Below are 18,208 nucleotides of genomic sequence, written 5' to 3' on the forward strand. Positions count from 1 at the left end.
CAGCTGTCAAACTGATCACTGCGATCCGACGGCGATCGTAGTGATCACGTGATCAGCAGCCATACGCGATGGCTGCTGATCACTGTAACGAAAAATCTGCAACGCCTGATGGATTGCGGAAATATGGTCGCATCCAGTCCGGCAAGCGGACCTTCCAACGCGGGAAGCGGAAATTCGTCCGCATCCGCTGCGCACACCCGTCCGAGCACTCTGCTCCAAACTCACCAACATGCTGTTCACTAGGGTTCTGCCATCTTGCCTCTAGGGGGTGCGGCCGCACGCCAGACACGCCTTTATACTCTTAGAAAGCGTGTCAGCTGACCTGGAGGTCAGCTGACATTTTAGCCTGCTCTGATTGGTTGCTGCCTGGGGTGGAGACTTCTCTCCCAGGCAGTATATAAGGGAGTGCTTTTCAGTCACACTTCGTCTGTGTTTGCGATACCCTGTGTCAGCACTCAGACCTTAGACTAGATCCCAGGTGTTGAAACCAAGGACTTCACACCTAGACTAGGAGATTATTATTGTTATTGATTCTCTGTGTATGATTCTGTGCCTGTCTCGACTTCTCTTCTGCTTCCTGATTCTGTACTCTGCCAGCCCGTACCGTTAACGACTATTGGCTTGGTTCCTGACTATTCTCTCGTCTCACGTCTCTGTACTGTTGCCGCCTGTACTGTTGCCGAACCTCTTTCTGTCTGACATTGCTCCCTTCAGTGGAACGTCTCCCACTGTTGGGTTATTATCTGAGGCTTGCCTCCCTGAGACGCCGGCCCTAGCAGACCGTTACTGCCAGAGGCCGAGATTCCTCCACTGCCACTTTGGGGGATCTCACACACGGGGTTCCCATTCAGAGGTAACCACACCTCTGAGGAATTGCCGTGTGGTGGATATTTCCACAACTTTGTGAATATTTACTGCTTTGTTTGTTTCCATGTTGATCGTGTGTCCACTGCTTTACATCTACCCGCATTATTAGCAATTCCGCAGATTGCTATATAATCGGGTCTATCCTTGTATTATTGGCGATACTGCGGATCCCCAATAATCAAGGTTCGGGGTGTGACACTGGTCTGAGTAGATCATTTCAGGCACTTACCGTGTTAGTGAGCCTTCCGCTGATTTACCATCAGGAAGATACTGACTATTTCACTCTAACATATCTGCATTAGTGGTGATTCTGTATATCACCACTTAATCAGATATTTGTGCCTCTTGCTGACACCAATCGTTACAGAAACACAGACCATAAAGAAGTAAGATGGAGGGGGTGATAAACCAGCTTCAGACTGTAAGGGCAGAGTTAGAACAGCTGAAGATTACTGTAACTGCACAGCAGGCTCAGATTACTCAGTTAAATGAGACTGTCCAAAGGTTGCAATCACCACTTAACGTTCTACCTCCCCCGGCTCTTAGCGAGCCTAAAATGAACATTCCTGAGAAATTTTCAGGCACAAGGTCAGATTTCCAGAATTTCCGTCACAGAGTGCTGTCTTACTTTGAGATGAAACCTGTGTCCTCGGGAACCGAGGCTCAGAAGGTCACTCTTATCAAGACTCTATTGCATGCAGATTCCCAGACGTGGGCTTATGGCTTACCTGATGAGCATCCTGCTCTGTCTTCTGTCCAGGAGTTTTTTAAGGCCATGGCGGTCATCTACGATGATCCAGATAGTGCCGCCACGGCCGAACGTAAGCTCAAAAACCTTAGACAAGGACGCAGTACTGCTGAGGAGTATGCGTCAGAGTTTAGGAAGTGGGCTGTGTCCTCTAGATGGGAGCGATATGCACTCTTGGATAGATACCTAGATGGGTTGTCAGAAGCAGTAACTGACGTGATGGTTAGTCATCCGGAACCCAAAGATCTAGATGAGGCTATTACGCTGTCTATTAAAATAGATAGGCGTCTGAGGTACAACAAGAAGGGCAGGTACCCCATGTACTCTAGGACTTCTGGGGCCAGTAGCTCGGCAGCAGTTGAGACTGAGGAGCCGATGCAGTTAGGCCACGGGCGCCTCACGGAGGCGGAAAGGTCAAGAAGACGCAGAGAGGGTCTTTGCATGTACTGCGGGGAAAAGGGCCACATTGCACAAAACTGTGGTAGGAAGTCGGGAAACTCCTCGGCTTAGGTGTGGTAGGGGGTACCACCCTAAGCGGAATTGTTTTACCTCCAAAACAAGAAAAAATTTTATTGCCCTGTTCCCTAAATTGGGAAGGGCAGAACTTTCCTACCACAGCATTTGTAGATTCCGGGTCAACAGCTAACTTTTTAGATTTAAGCTTTGCTTTAAGTTTAAATATCCCTGTACTTCCGGTAGGAAGACATTTATATGTTACAGCGATTGATGACACTCCTTTGCAAGGAAAGTCCCCACTGTGTCAGACACCTCCCCTCTCGCTGCAAGTGGGAGCTCTGCACAGGGAGGTCATACAGTTTTTCGTTTTAAAGATGTCTACCTCTACGGTGATACTAGGGTTGCCCTGGTTACGATTACATTCTCCTCAGTTTGATTGGGGGAATGGGCAGTTGACTACTTGGTCGCCTTATTGTACACAACATTGTTTACAGAATGTAGTTTTGTGTTCTACTAAGATTCAAGTGGAAAGAGTACCTCCACAATATCAGGAATATGCTGATGTCTTTTGTCCTAGGGCAGCAGATCAATTACCCCCCCATAGACCTTTTGATTGCCCAATAGATTTGAAACCAGGAACCATGCCACCCAGGGGTCACCTATACAACCTCTCGTCCCCGGAAAAATTGGCCATGGACGAGTACATTCAGGAAAATTTGCAGAAGGGTTTCATCCGCCCTTCAAGATCTCCTGCAGGAGCGGGATTCTTTTTCGTTCAGAAAAAAGATGGTGGTTTGCGCCCCTGTATTGACTACAGGGGTCTAAATAAGATCACGATTAAGAATCGGTATCCACTACCGCTAATCGACGATTTATTTACACAGGTTCCCGGGGCTTCTGTTTTCACTAAGTTAGATCTAAGGGGGGCCTACAATTTGATCCGTATCAGGGAGGAAGATGAATGGAAGACGGCATTCAACACTCCCAAGGGGCATTACGAATACTTGGTGATGCCCTTTGGGTTGTGTAACGCTCCTGCAGTTTTTCAAGAGTTCGTCAATGAGATTTTTAGGGAGGTACTGGGTCAATTTGTAATCGTCTACTTAGATGATATCTTGATATTTTCTAAAAATATCACGGAACACCGCCAACATGTAAAGTATGTGTTACAAAGACTCAGGGAGAATCAATTGTTTGCGAAATTAGAGAAATGTGTTTTCGAGGTAAAGGAGATTGCCTTTCTTGGTTACATTATCTCTACATCAGGGTTGTCCATGGATCCCAAGAAGGTCTCTGCTGTAAGGGATTGGCCACAACCATCTGGGCTTAAAGCACTACAGAGATTCTTGGGATTCGCAAATTATTATAGAAAATTTATCAAGGGGTTCTCTTCGGTGGTGTCTCCGCTTACTAATTTGACAAAAAAAGGGGCTGATGCCACTCATTGGTCAGAAGAAGCAGTTGTGGCATTTTCCTCTCTGAAAGAGGCATTCTGTTCTGCTCCCATATTACGTCATGTAGATGTTGCTTACCCATTTATAGTGGAGGTGGATGCCTCGGAGGTTGGATTAGGAGCAGTATTGTCTCAACGTTCAGGACTTCAGGGCAAGCTTCATCCCTGTGCTTTTTTTTCCAGAAAATTCTCCCCTGCCCAGAGAAATTATGATGTTGGAAACAGGGAATTATTAGCCATCAAGCTTGCTTTTGAGGAGTGGCGCCACTGGTTAGAGGGGGCGGAGCATGTAATTACTGTGTACACGGATCATAAAAATTTACAGTACATTGAAAAAGCTAAAAGACTCACCCCCAGACAGGCTAGATGGGCTCTCTTTTTCTGCCGTTTTAATTTTATAATTACATTCACACCAGGGAGTAAGAACGTTAAAGCGGACGCCCTTTCTCGTTGTTTTGAACCTGAAACTGCTCCATCTCCTTCCTCAGAAAGTATTCTGTCGAAAGAGATCATCCTGGCAGCCACTGAGATAGTTGAAGACCTTCCTAGCCTCTTAAGTCCTTTTCAATTAGAAGTCCCAGAAGGGAAACCAAGAGGGGTTCTTTATGTCCCTTGTACTTTACGTCCCAAAGTGCTGCAGTTGTTTCATGGACACAAGAATGCTGGACACCCTGGCATTACCCGAACCCAAGAATTGTTGTGTAGATCTGTCTGGTGGCCATCTCTACAACAAGATTGCAAGGAATTTGTTAAGACCTGTACCGTCTGTGCCAGGAGCAAACCCTCCCGACTGGCTCAAGTTGGAACTTTGCAGTCTCTGCCCTCCCCTCAGGAGCCATGGACACATATTTCCATGGACTTCGTGGGAGAACTTCCAGATTCCAATGGAAAGACTGTCATATGGGTGGTCACAGACAGATTCAGTAAGATGGCCCACTTTGTGCCTTTGAGTGGTTTCCCTACTGCTCAAAAACTAGCAGATCTTTTCATTCAAAATATCTTTAAATTACACGGCATTCCAGAGAATGTTGTCTCAGACAGAGGGGTCCAGTTTGTCTCTAGGTTCTGGCGGGCCTTCTGTAAGGGGATGGGTATGTCGTTGTCCTTTTCATCAGGTTACCATCCACAGACCAACGGCCAGACAGAGAGGACCAATCAATCATTGGAACAGTTCCTGAGATGTTATGTGGCGGACGCCCAACACCAGTGGGCGGAGTTTCTACCATTTGCTGAGTTCGCACATAACAATCTCAGGAATGAGTCCTCTGGTTATGCGCCTTTTCAAATTGTCAATGGGAAATCTCCCAAATTTTCTCCTTTGCCAGTGTCGACCTCTCCATTCCCTGTCCTGGAGGAGTGGCAGGAATCTTTCAAGAGGATTTGGGCTAATGTCGGAGAAAATTTAAAAAAGGCTTTCATCATACAGAAGAGGCAGGCAGATAAGAGACGGTCTGCGGAGTGGGAGTTTAAACCAGGAGACAAGGTTTGGGTATCAACTCGTCATATAGCTCTGAGGCAGCCATCCGCGAAACTGGGGCCCAGGTATATTGGACCATATCCAATTTCCGAAAGGGTTAATCGTGTTACTTACAGAGTCAGGTTACCGCATTCTCTAAAGGTGGGGAAAGCCTTTCATGTGTCACTCCTGAAACCAGCGGTTCAGGTGGACTCCCTCCCGCCTCACCCTGTCATGGTTGATGGTGAGCCTGAATGGAAGGTTGAGGAGATCTTGGACTCCAGACGAGTTCAGGGTTCAGTGCAGTATTTGGTGCATTGGAGAGGGTACGGTCTAGAGGAAAGATCCTGGGTCAAAGCAGGTGATTTACATGCTGATAAACTTAGGAGACGGTTCCATGAGCTCCATCCTGACAGGCCAGGTGGGACGTGTCCGGAGTCCACGCCTAGAGGGAGGGGTACTGTAACGAAAAATCTGCAACGCCGGATGGATTGCGGAAATATGGTCGCATCCAGTCCGGCAAGCGGACCTTCCAACGCGGGATGCGGAAATTCGTCCGCATCCGCTGCGCACACCCGTCCGAGCACTCTGCTCCAAACTCACCAACATGCTGTTCACCAGGGTTCTGCCATCTTGCCTCTAGGGGGTGCGGCTGCACGCCAGACACACCTTTATACTCTTAGAAAGCGTGTCAGCTGACCTGGAGGTCAGCTGACATTTTAGCCTGCTCTGATTGGTTGCTGCCTGGGGTGGAGACTTCTCTCCCAGGCAGTATATAAGGGAGTGCTTTTCAGTCACACTTCGTCTGTGTTTGCGATACCCTGTGTCAGCACTCAGACCTTAGACTAGATCCCAGGTGTTGAAACCAAGGACTTCACACCTAGACTAGGAGATTATTATTGTTATCGATTCTCTGTGTATGATTCTGTGCCTGTCTCGACTTCTCTTCTGCTTCCTGATTCTGTACTCTGCCAGCCCGTACCGTTAACGACTATTGGCTTGGTTCCTGACTATTCTCTCGTCTCACGTCTCTGTACTGTTGCCGCCTGTACTGTTGCCGAACCTCTTTCTGTCTGACCTTGCTGCCTTCAGTGGAACGTCTCCCACTGTTGGGTTATTATCTGAGGCTTGCCTCCGTGAGACGCCGGCCCTAGCAGACCGTTACTGCCAGAGGCCGAGATTCCTCCACTGCCACTTTGGGGGATCTCACACACGGGGTTCCCATTCAGAGGTAACCACACCTCTGAGGAATTGCCGTGTGGTGGATATTTCCACAACTTTGTGAATATTTACTGCTTTGTTTGTTTCCATGTTGATCGTGTGTCCACTGCTTTACATCTACCCGCATTATTAGCAATTCCGCAGATTGCTATATAATCGGGTCTATCCTTGTATTATTGGCGATACTGCGGATCCCCAATAATCAAGGTTCGGGGTGTGACACTGGTCTGAGTAGATCATTTCAGGCACTTACCGTGTTAGTGAGCCTTCCGCTGATTTACCATCAGGAAGATACTGACTATTTCACTCTAACATATCTGCATTAGTGGTGATTCTGTATATCACCACTTAATCAGATATTTGTGCCTCTTGCTGACACCAATCGTTACAATCACTCGGGGGAGATGTCGGCTGTCATATGACAGCTTAATCTCCCCCTCCGGGTGCGCACGATCGCGTCGGGAGTGGAAATTGCGGGCCGGCGTAGATTCTACGCCGCATCAGGCTAGAACAGCCACAAGTGCGGCGTAGAATCTAATGCACGTGGTCCCGAAAAGGTTAATGACAGTATGTTTGTTTAGGCTGAAGTTCCTCTATAAGTTTACTGATGACTTCCCACTAATGCTTTTCACCCAGTGCTGCTTCCAGGAACAAGGCTAGAGGAAGAGATGGAACCAGACGGCAGACTTGGCTATTCCCATTTTATCGCCTTAGCTACACTTTGACCCAATCATAGAACAACAGAATGTACTAAGAACCATGGTGAAGGCACAAAGTGTCCCCCCTCCCTCCCCCACCCACCATCTGCAATGGGAAATGGATTTTACCAATGCCTAAGCCATTGTGGCAGGAGCAAAGACAATCAGAGAGGTCTATGATAATAAATGTATATAGCATCATCATCTTTTGTAGTATAAAGTTCTGATCCTGAGGGTAGGCATTTCAGTGGGCACAGCTGACTTCCTATGCAGCCATTCCAATGACTGATGCTGCAGGCAGGACAGGGTGTTACTTAATGACCTTTATCTTCCCTCTCTGTGTCTCCCCATAGCCAGTGCAGATCAGTCAGGGGTCAGACATTGTCAGCAGACATCCCCATACATGCTCCTAATCTGTTGACGACCTGATGAAGATTTCTCACTGCTCCAGTCATTTGACCTTCATGCTCTGACCTGGACTTCCTAGTGCAGACATAGATCCACACACATCAGGTGCACCCCGCTCCACAGTGACTGACATATCTCCATCACACAGCTGCTGTCAGTACACTCCTCTGGTGTGCAATATTCCCTGCTAGCCGATTCATTGCACTGCTTCCCCTGTCTGTACAGCACTGTGGTATATGTCAGCGCCCCACTAACACAGATAGCAACACTGGGGTATAGTCACTTATCAGAATAATGTCTTATGCATGATGAATAGAGCGCAGTGCATTCCATGTAATGTGTTGTATTATACTCTAATCATTGTGCGGTAAGATTTAGTTTTGTGAATACCCCCCATTGTATGACTGTAACAAGGACATTAGAGTGCAAGCTTCTCTAGTGCAGAGACCGATGTGAATGCATCAGTGATTCCTGTACACTGCTCAGGTATATGTTACAGCTATATAACGTACAATAACAGTGACAGTGGTTGGAGATATTAGAGTGTGGCAGAAGCTGATGTAGATGACTTCCTATTAGCATCAGCACCAACACGGTAGCACGCGTCAGATAAATCGTAATAGTATCATCATTAATCATAATAGTAATAATAATCAGGGCTTTGGCGTCTGCACAAAAATCATCTGACTTCAACTTCGACTAATCAGTGTATGAAACCACCCGACTCCGACTCCAGGGACCCAAAATGTATCAGACTCTGGCTCCTCGACTCCACAGCCCTTTCAGAGATATAGAGTGGGCACAAAAATCATCCGACTCCTCAGTTTATGTAACCATCAACTACAACTCTAGGTACCCAAAAATGACTTAGACTCCTCCACTCCACAGCCCTGATAATATACATGGCTGTGCAGAAGGTTAGAGTGTAAGCTCCTCAGGTGCAGAGACTGATGTAAATGGATCTGTGATCTCCGTATGGGCAGTGGCAGTGTCAAAGATGTACACAAAAACAGTAATAATGATATTACGGTAGCTAGTCTATAAGCTCTTCTGGTTCCGTTCATGTACAGTACAGTGGCATTTTTCTGAACTGTATTCATACAGTGTGGATTGTACTTGAGACATTAGACTGTAAGCTCCTCTGGTTCATAGTTTCTGTACAATACTTTTCTCAAAGCCATATATAAACAGTGTAGTAGGGACATTAGAGTGTTAGCTCTTCTGATTCAGTGTTCTTTATATAATGCAGTGACACGGGTCAATGCTCTGTAAATAATACTGTGTTACTGTGGCAGTGTAAATGGAGGGTGAGCTCCTCTGGTTTAGTGTTATCTATACAATACAGTGGTGTGTCAGAAGCATAAAATACAGTGCAACACCCTATTGGAGAAATATAAAGTACAATGGTTAAAGTAGAGTGTAAGCTCATTCGGTTCAGTGTTGTATATATAATGCAGTGGTATAGGTCACAATGCTGTAAATAATACTATGCCATTGTGGTGGTGATAATGGAGTGTACGCTCCTCTGGTTCAGTACCCTATTTACAACAAAGTACTACATGTATCTTTCTATTTATATGGGTTAAATTAGATTGCGAGCTCCTTTGGTTCATTGTTCTCCTCACAATGCAGTGATGTTCCAGAACTGTATAAATACTGTGTGTAACAGTGATTGGGACATTATTATTGCGTATTTATATAGCACTGACATCTTCCTGTCTGCTTGGCATATTTAGAGTGTAAGCTCCTCTGGTTTGGAACCCTCTTTACAACAAAGTGCTATATATATCTCTCCATCTATACACGTTAAAGTAGGTCGCAAGCTCCTCTGGTTCAGTGTTCTCTGCACAATAACAGAGATGTGTCAGAACCATATAAATACTCTGTGTAACAGTGGTTGGTACATTACTATTGTGTAGTTATATAGCACTGACACCTTCCTCAGTACTTGACAGAGTTAGAGCGGAAGCTCCTTTAGTTCAGTACCGTCTTTGCAACAAAATGCTACATATATCCTTCTATCTACCGTATACAGGATACATTAAGCTGTGAGCTCCTCTGGTTCATTGTTCTCCTCAAAATGCAGTGATGTGTCAGATTTGTATAAATACTCTGTGTAACAGTGGTTGGGACATTATATTAAGGACATCTTCCTTGGTGCTTGACAGAGTTAGAGTGTTAGCTCCTCTGGTTCAGTGTTCTCACAATACACAGGTGTCAAGACTATGTAAATAGCACTGACATCTTACGCAGGCGCTTGACAGAATTAGAGTGTAAGCTCCTCTGGTTCAGTATCCTCTTCACACCCTTTCCCTTGCTACCCTTCGCCCATCTTGCAAGGGTCATCCTAGTCTTCACACCCATAACAAGTGCAGCCACAAACACACCTGATCTAAAGAATGGACCCTTTTACCGGAAGGAAGTGAAATAATAGTTGGGGTCCCCTGCAGCTCTGGACACCCCTGTGGTTGCAGGGACTGCTCCTCTGTATTTACACCTCACAGGTTAGATTAGATTGCAAGCTCCTCTGGTTTAATGTTCTCTGTACAATACAGAGGTGTGTCAGAACTGTAGTCTACATACAGTGGTTGAGACATATATTATTGTATTTATATAGCACTGACATCTTACTCAGGGAGTGTAAGCTCCTCTGGTTCAGTATCCTCTTTGGACAAAGTGCTGCATATTGCCTTTCTCTCTCTCCCTCTATACAGGTTAGATTGTGAGCTCCTGTGGTGCACCTCCCCCTCACAGTCCTGTCAGCCCTGCTCACCGTCTCCGCTGATGTTCTCCTCGCAGGAGTACCAGATCCCGGCATGGAAGTGTCTCTCGATGAACTTGTCGTCGCCGGTCTCCCAGGTGTACTGCACCACATTGCTGCTGCTGCCGTTGCTGTCCGAGTTGTTGAAGCGGATGCAGAAGGGCTGCCTCTCCCTGGCGCTGCCCGTGCAGAAGGGTTTGGGCACCTTGCGGACGCCCTCGCACCAGTAGCTGCTGCTGAAGGCGGTGATGGAGAAGAGCAGGGAGAGGAAATTGAGAGTGAGCGCCAGAGTGGCTCGTCTCCGCCTGTCCATGAGGGAAGCTCGGCAGCATTAGATCCTCAGCGAGCAGCCTGCTGTGTCCCCGGCGTCCTGCTCCATCCCCGGCGCCCACAGAATCAGATCTGAGCTCTGCTTCACTCTACGAGGCTTGTCATGTGTGACGGGGCGGGGGAGGGGAGGGGGGCCCGCCTAAATGTCAGCATGGCAGGGAGAAGGCTTCACCTTCCAATAACTGCACACTTTAATAAGCCATCGCTTTTCTCATGACAGGAGCTGAGGAGGACAGGTGACTCTGCAGGGTTCTGCTTATAGGAAAGGAGCAGAGCTATCTCCTCCTGTCTGCTTATACAAGTAGAAGAACCCCAACTTTTCCGCTGCCCCATTCACAGAGATGGACTAAAGGAACAGTATCAAACCAAGTGTTCTAAAACGACAATGCTCAAATAATGTCTAAAGGTGGCCACACACCATACAATAAAATTATCCAATTTTACGTCAATTCAATAAAAACGATCAGATCTCCCAAAAGAATTGAAAGCTTTTTTTTCATTCGACTGAAAAATCCGATCGGATTTCCTGTTTTCTTCCTTCTTCCTAGATTGTCAATTTATTAATATACACACCCTAGAAATTTTGTCAGAGTTTCCAATCGTTTTTATCATAATTGGGGAAAAATTGAACATGCGTGTGTGGTACATTGGTCAGATTTTTGAAATGTTACAATCAGTCAGAAAAATTGATTGCAATTCTTAAATTGAACATATATTTAAAAAATATTTAAAAAATTGTATGGTGTGTGGTTATCTTAAGTAGCATGACATGCTAAGAACAGTGTAATATTGTAGCAGAGTTAGGGCCCTTTTCCACTACACAGCTAAATTGCACATCACTAGTGATTTTTAAATCGATAGGGTTGCGACTAGAAATCAAGAGAAGTATTTTCCAATATAGTGATTCGATTTGAAAATCGCAATTGCTTTCTGGAGCGATTTTAAGAGGGATAATGCAATGCAAATAAAAATTGCTATCGCATAACAGAATTAATGAAAAATCACAATCGCTGGCGTTTGCGATTGTGATTGCTAGTGAAAAAGGGCCCTTATATGCAATGGCTCTGGTGTCAGGCTTCACACATTCGCGGCGGCACAGCAAGCACAGTTGCCCTAGTATAGGGAGTCTAGGTACCCCGGTGCAGCTAGTATAGTGCCCCAGTATAGCTAGTATAGTGCCCAGTGTGCCCCAGTATAGCTAGTATAGTGCCCCAGGATAGCTAGTATAGTGCCCAGTGTGTCCCAGTATAGCTAGTATAGTGCCCAGTGTGCCCCAGGATAGCTAGTATAGTGCCCAGTGTGTCCCAGTATAGCTAGTATAGTGCCCAGTGTGCCCCAGGATAGCTAGTATAGTGCCCAGTGTGTCCCAGTATAGCTAGTATAGTGCCCAGTGTGCCCCAGGATAGCTAGTATAGTGCCCCAGGATAGCTAGTATAGTGCCCAGTGTGTCCCAGTATAGCTAGTATAGTGCCCCAGGATAGCTAGTATAGTGCCCAGTGTGTCCCAGTATAGCTAGTATAGTGCCCAGTGTGCCCCAGGATAGCTACTATAGTGCCCAGTGTGCCCCAGGATAGCTAGTATAGTGCCTAGTGTGCACCAGTATAGTGCCCAGTGTGCCCAAGTATAGCTAGTATAGTGCCCAGTGTGCCCCAATATAGCTAGTATAGTGCCCCATGTGCAGCTAGTATAGTGCCCAGTGTGCCCCAGTATAGCTAGCATAGTGCCCCATGTGCAGCTAGTATAGTGCCCCAGGATAGCTAGTATAGTGCCCCAGTGTAGCCCCCTCCCCCCGCGGTCGCCGCTCCTGTCACCTTATGAGCTGGCAGCCGCTTCCTGTCACAGATTCCCCGTAGCCGCTCTGAGGAATACAGCATCTATTACAGCAGCGCTTCCTGCGCAGCTGCTGTGAGGAGGGAAGGAAGCGAGATAGTGCCGGTTTCCATGGTAACGGCGATCGCCGCTACAGGAAGCCGCTGCCCAGCTTTCTTCCCTCCTTACAGCAGCTGCGCAGGAAGCGCTGCTGTAATAGATGCTGTATTCCTCAGAGCGGCTACGGGGAATCTGTGACAGGAAGCGGCTGCCAGCTCATAAGGTGACAGGAGCGGCGGCCGCGGGGGGCGAGAGGCCAGACCCGCCGCGGCCCAGCTGGCAACTGCCCACGGACCGGCAGTGGGCCGCGGCCCGGTGGTTGGGGACCCCTGCAATAAACTGTGCAGGGAAACTCCCTTACTACATGGAGGTGATAAAATTGGTGATTGACTAATCAAAATTGGATGTGAATGTTAAACCGGTGATCCACAGCTCTATTCACAGCTGAATACCCACCGGCAGATGCGGCCAGATGGATCGGGGATTGCACCGACAAACAATCGTTTCCCAATCCATCTGGCCGTATCTGCAATTGTTGTCTGCATTGGCAGAAATGAACTATCGTGTACACGAGTATGCTGGACCTGTGCAAATCAATGAGGACTGTTCAAAAGGGAACGATCGTCATGAGTGTCGTGCATCGGTCAATATAGTTTAACGAATTTTCGATAAACGATGTTGCGCAATATCAATAAATTATTAATTATTAATCGCACAAAATTGTTTGCGAAAAAACGTTCAGTGAGTAAAGGCCTTAATAGATTGCTAGATGGGACTTTTTCCTCTCATTAGAAGTAGGTGGGCTACGCTGCTCAATGATTTGGATTTTGGCAGCTTATCATTACCTGTTAAGCTGCCAATCTGTGGCAAAAATAGTCAATGGGAAGTTTGAACAACAACAAAATAAATCACCACTGTCCTCCATTCTACTCGACTGCTGCTGGTGGTGTTCCCTACAGTATACCCTGGGATCCACTAGCAGTGCTTTTCATGGCACTTGTGATTTGTAAAGCTTGCTGTGTTGTGCTATAGGGGATTTTTAAAAAATCACATCCCTCAAGTGAGATCACACACATAGCATTACATCAGCAAGAGCTTTTAGAAAAGCGCTGCTAGTGGGTACCAGGCCATAGTGTGCTGGGTACGCACTGGGTGCACACTATAAGATTTTATGGTTGATTTACTGTCAGATCGATTATTTCCAACATTTCTGATTTGCTTTCCCATCGATTTCCGAGCATTTTCGGGTCGATTTCCGTGAACTTTAATAGGAAATCGATCTGAAAGCAAATCAGACATGTTGGAAATAATTGATCGACAGTAACATTTCATGAGGTGGCCATACACTGTTTGATATGCCATCAGATCGACCAACAGATAGATCCCTCTCTGATCGAATCTGATCAGAGAGGGATCGTATGGCTGCCTTTACTGCAAACAGATTGTGAATCGATTTCAGCATGAAATGGATTCACAATCTGTGGAGCTGCCGCCGCCTCCCCCTGCATACATTACCTGCTTCGGCCGGCGTGAGTCCCCCGGTCTCCGCTGTCTTCTTCTCCGTTCTGGGCTCCAGGGCTGCAGCTTCACAGTACTTCCTGTCTGGGGAAGTTTAACCTCCCTGGCGGTTAATTTTTTTTGCCAAATTGGCAAAAATCCTTTTTTTTTTTATTTTTTTTTTGTTTCATGTAAAGCTAACAGAGTGGTAGCTACATGAAACACCACTAGAGGGCGCATGTGTCCCTCTAGTGCGATCGTCGCCGGCACTAATAGCAAACAGGGGAGCGCGTATATAACGCGTTCCCCTGTTTGGCTTCTCCTGTCGCCATGGCGACGATCGGGATGACGTCAGCCGACGTCCTGACGTCAGGCGCACCCGATCCAGCCCATAGCGCTGCCCGGAACTCATTGGTCCGGGCAGCGCAGGGCTCTGGCGGGGGGGCTCTCTTTCGCCGCTGCGTGCGGCCGATCGCCGCAGAGCGGCGGCGATCGAGCTGTGCGCGCGGCTAGCAAAGTGCTGGCTGCGCGCACAGCACTTTGAATGGGGCGAATCGCCCCAGTAGAGCCGGAGAAATCCTCCTGCGCGGCATAGCCCGAGCTCAGCTCGGGCTTACCGCCAGGGAGGTTAAACAGTAGAGGGTGCCCAACTGTTTAAACTTCCTATCGGGACAGGAAGAAGTGAAGCCTGCCGGAGCCCAGCAGAAAAGGGACAGCGGGGATACGCGCTGGCCGGATCAGGTAAGTATTGCCGCTAGCGCCGGTCATCGGACATTCGAACGCCGCTATCGACGCACTCCCGACCCGCCGGCGATCGAGCGAAATCTTCCGCACGGACGGATCGACGGGAACGATCGATTTCGGACGGAAATCGATCATTCGATTAGCGTTTGCAACGATTTCACAGCAGATTCGATCACAGTGATCGAATCTGCTGTATATCGGCGGGAAAATCGTTAGGTGTATGGGCCCCTATAGTGTGTACCCAGTATGTGCTCTTTGCCGACCTGTAAAGTGGTGATAAGTAGGGGTTGGTCAATGAGATGCTAATTAGGAATTGATAAATATTTTATGCAGCTTAGAAATACATTTGATTGATTTAAAAAAAATGTACCTGAAAAGGTTAAAAGGTTTACTTTCATAACCTCTAGGAGAAGTATCAGTCACTGATGGCACTGAGCTGTACGGGCCACAGAGACATCATGCTTTGATATGCAGGCGATGTGGCTTCTCTGTGAAAGCAACACTGATAGAAATCTGTGCAGTCAGGAAAATAACAGGGTGGTGCTTACACACTGAACTGGATATAACATTATGCAAGATGGCTGCTTCCAGTACTGGCTCACTGTAACTGGGGGAGGTTACACAAATTATAATATTTTAGGTCAATGGCAGGATAGAGGATTTTAATTGTGTGTTAAGTCAGTCCATTATTATTATGAATACACTTTATTTATAAACTATATACTATGCAGCCCCATACACTGGATCAGGGAGACATTGTAACATTAAACAACATTACACAGGGATCTGCCAAATAGGCTTACAATATAAAGCAGGGGTTACCATTACGTCAATCATGATCTACCGGTAGATCGCAAACGACTGCAGGGTAGATCGTGGCAGGGATGCTCGGATGTGCCTCATCCACGAATTCGGAAATCCGTGTGGTTGCAAAAAAAAATCCACATTCGGCCCCGCCGCATGCGGATTTTCGTCCGCGTCCACGCAACCACGCGGATTTTCTGCCGTGAATGGCGTAATCACGCGTGGATTCCCGCCCGGAGGCGGATTTTCTTTTAACGTTAATAACAAAGCCCCCATACATGCTGCAATCCCCCAAATTGCATGGATTATCGAGGTGATAAGGGGCAACATAACTTCAACATAAATTTTAAAGTGAAATCAACACTTTAAATGGGGCTATTAATTGGTAATAAGTGGTTTTAAAAAGGGATATACGCGTTAAGCAGTCAAAGAGGTGAAGGCGAGTTCCAATGGCACTTGGCGGCGAAGGTACCGCTGGAGGAGGATGAGTGGCTGACGCCAAAAAGGCCCCAGAGAGGTTTTTGTAATTTTTGTTTTTGTTTTTTTTGCAGCAATTAGCAATGACATCGCAGCAGAGTTGTCAGTGGACACGGGTAGTGTGAACGCAGAGTCAAGTGGTGGTAGCGACTGAGTCAGGAGAAGGACTATGCGGGCGGTCAGTTCAGCAGCACAGAAGGACCACGGCAACATACTGGTAGTAGTAGTAGCAGCACAGCGTCATAGTGCTGGCCAAAAAATTAAATGCACCCGGTGACCCGGGCAGTGTGAACGCAGACAGAGTACATTGGTGGAAGCGAGTGAGTCAGGAGGAGGATTACAATGCCGGCGGTCAATTCAGCAGCACAGAAGGACCATGGCAACATACTGGTGGTAGTAGTAGCAGCACAGCGTCATAGTGCTGGCCAAAAAATTAAATGCACCCGGTGACCCGGGCAGTGTGAACGCAGACAGAGTACATTGGTGGAAGCGACTGAGTCAGGAGGAGGAGGACAATGCGGGCGGTCAGATCAGCAGCAGCAGCAGCACAGAAGGACCATGCCAACATACTGGTGGTAGTAGTAGCAGTAGCAGCACAGCGTCATAGTGCTGGCCAAAAAATTAAATGCACCCGGTGACCCGGGCAGTGATAACGCAGACAGAGTGCATTGGTGGTACCGTGGTAGCGACTGAGTCAGGAGGAGGAGGAGGACAAAGCGGGCTTTCAGTTCAGCAGCAGCAGCAGCAGCACAGAAGGACCATGGCAACATACTGGTGCTAGTAGTAGCAGTACAGCGTCATAGTGCTGGCCAAAAAATTAAATGCACCCGGTGACCCGGGCAGTGTGAACGCAGAGTGCAGCAGCGGGAAGCGACTGAGTCAGGAGGAGGAGGACAATGCGGGCGGTCAGTTCAGCAGCAGCAGCACAGAAGGACCATGCCAACATACTGGTGGTAGTAGTAGCAGTAGCAGCACAGCGTCATAGTGCTGGCCAAAAAATTAAATGCACCCGGTGACCCGGGCAGTGATAACGCAGACAGAGTACATTGGTGGTACCGTGGTAGCGACTGAGTCAGGAGGAGGAGGAGGACAAAGCGGGCGTTCAGTTCAGCAGCAGCAGCAGCACAGAAGGACCATGGCAACATACTGGTGGTAGTAGTAGTAGCACAGCGTCATAGTGCTGGCCAAAAAATTAAATGCACCCAGTGACCCGGGCAGTGTGAACGCAGAGTGTAGTAGCGACTGAGTCAGGAGGACAAAGCGGGCGGTCAGTTCAGCAGCTCAGAAGGAGGACCATGGCAACTTACTGGTAGTAGTACCATAACACCAAAAAATTAACCAAGGTAGGCACTAGGCAGGTAGTAACTGTCTTTATAAAGGCAGGCATAGTTAACAACAGCACATGCAGCAGCCACTTCATGTCCCCCTGTGTCCGACAATAGGGGCCAGGAACTCACCTTCCACCCAAGCCTGGTTGATTTTCAGGAAGGTGAGTTTGTCCACCGAGGCGTAGGAGAGCCGAAAGCGCTTCTCTGTGACCACGCCACCGGCCGCACTAAAGCATCTCTCTGAGAGGACACTGGAAGGAGGGCAGGATAGGAGTTCCAGGGCGTACTGGGAAAGCTCGCTCCAGATGTCCAGTCTCTTGACCCAGTACTCCAAGGGGTCCACGGGGCTGTCGGTGTCATTGAGCCCGCTGGATGACCCCATATAGTCAGACACCATGGTGGTCAGTCGTTGCTTGTACTGGTTGGTGGTGGATGCTGTGGCGGGCACCTCTGTTCTGGGCTGCTGCACTGCATACAGGCTCTTGCTTAGGCTCTTCAGGTCTCCGGGGCGCCAGTTGCTGCTGCTGCTGCTGCTGGTGGTTGTTGTTGTGCTGCTAGTGGCAATGGCAGGCACCTCTTGCTGGCTTGGGAGAGCAGTTACAGTGGGGGTGGAAGGCTGGGGGAATGCTTCCAGTAGTCTGCGCACAAGGGCCTCCTTCAACTCCCTTGTGCGTTGCTCGGTGGTGGATGGCGTCATTAAGTCTCCCAGCTTCCCCTTCAGACGGGGATCAAGCATCAAGGTAATCCAGATGTCCTCCCTTGAACGCATCTGGATCACCCGGGGGTCCCTGCGAAGGCAGCGCAACATGTGCACAGCCATGGGAAACAAGTGGGCCCTGCCAGCAAGATCTTCCTCGTCCTCGCCATTGTCCCATAACGCATGCCTGTCCTCCTCCTGTGCCATTTCGTTGTCCTCCTCAAACCGCCATCCACTTACAACGCCTGCTGCACTCTGCTCCTCCTCCTCATTCAGGTTAGGGACCTCCAACTCTTCCACTACCTGCTGTGAGCCCTCCTCTGAGCTGGACTGTGCTGCCATCTGCTCCTGTTCTTCCAACTGCCTCAGGGCTTCATCCCCACGCTCAATTAAA

General features: G+C 48.0%; 1 protein-coding gene across 7 annotated transcripts in view; it reads right to left on the reverse strand.

Moving 5' to 3' along the window:
* Positions 1–10,521, reverse strand: part of GSG1L2 (GSG1 like 2) — a 348,027-nt gene extending 337,506 nt beyond the window's left edge. Inside the window, exon 1 of one of the 7 annotated variants that reach the window (XM_068264185.1) lies at positions 10,081–10,497. In XM_068264185.1, the coding sequence (XP_068120286.1) occupies positions 10,081–10,400 (320 nt within the window). In that variant the 5' untranslated portion in view covers positions 10,401–10,497. Of the gene's footprint in view, positions 1–10,080 lie in introns of all 7 variants that reach the window. The other 6 variants (XM_068264186.1, XM_068264184.1, XM_068264187.1 and 3 more) reach the window with 6 other exon arrangements.
* Positions 10,522–18,208: the final 7,687 nt, after the last annotated feature.

Source organism: Hyperolius riggenbachi, chromosome 12 (assembly GCF_040937935.1).
Source record: "Hyperolius riggenbachi isolate aHypRig1 chromosome 12, aHypRig1.pri, whole genome shotgun sequence".
Taxonomy (NCBI): domain Eukaryota; kingdom Metazoa; phylum Chordata; class Amphibia; order Anura; family Hyperoliidae; genus Hyperolius; species Hyperolius riggenbachi.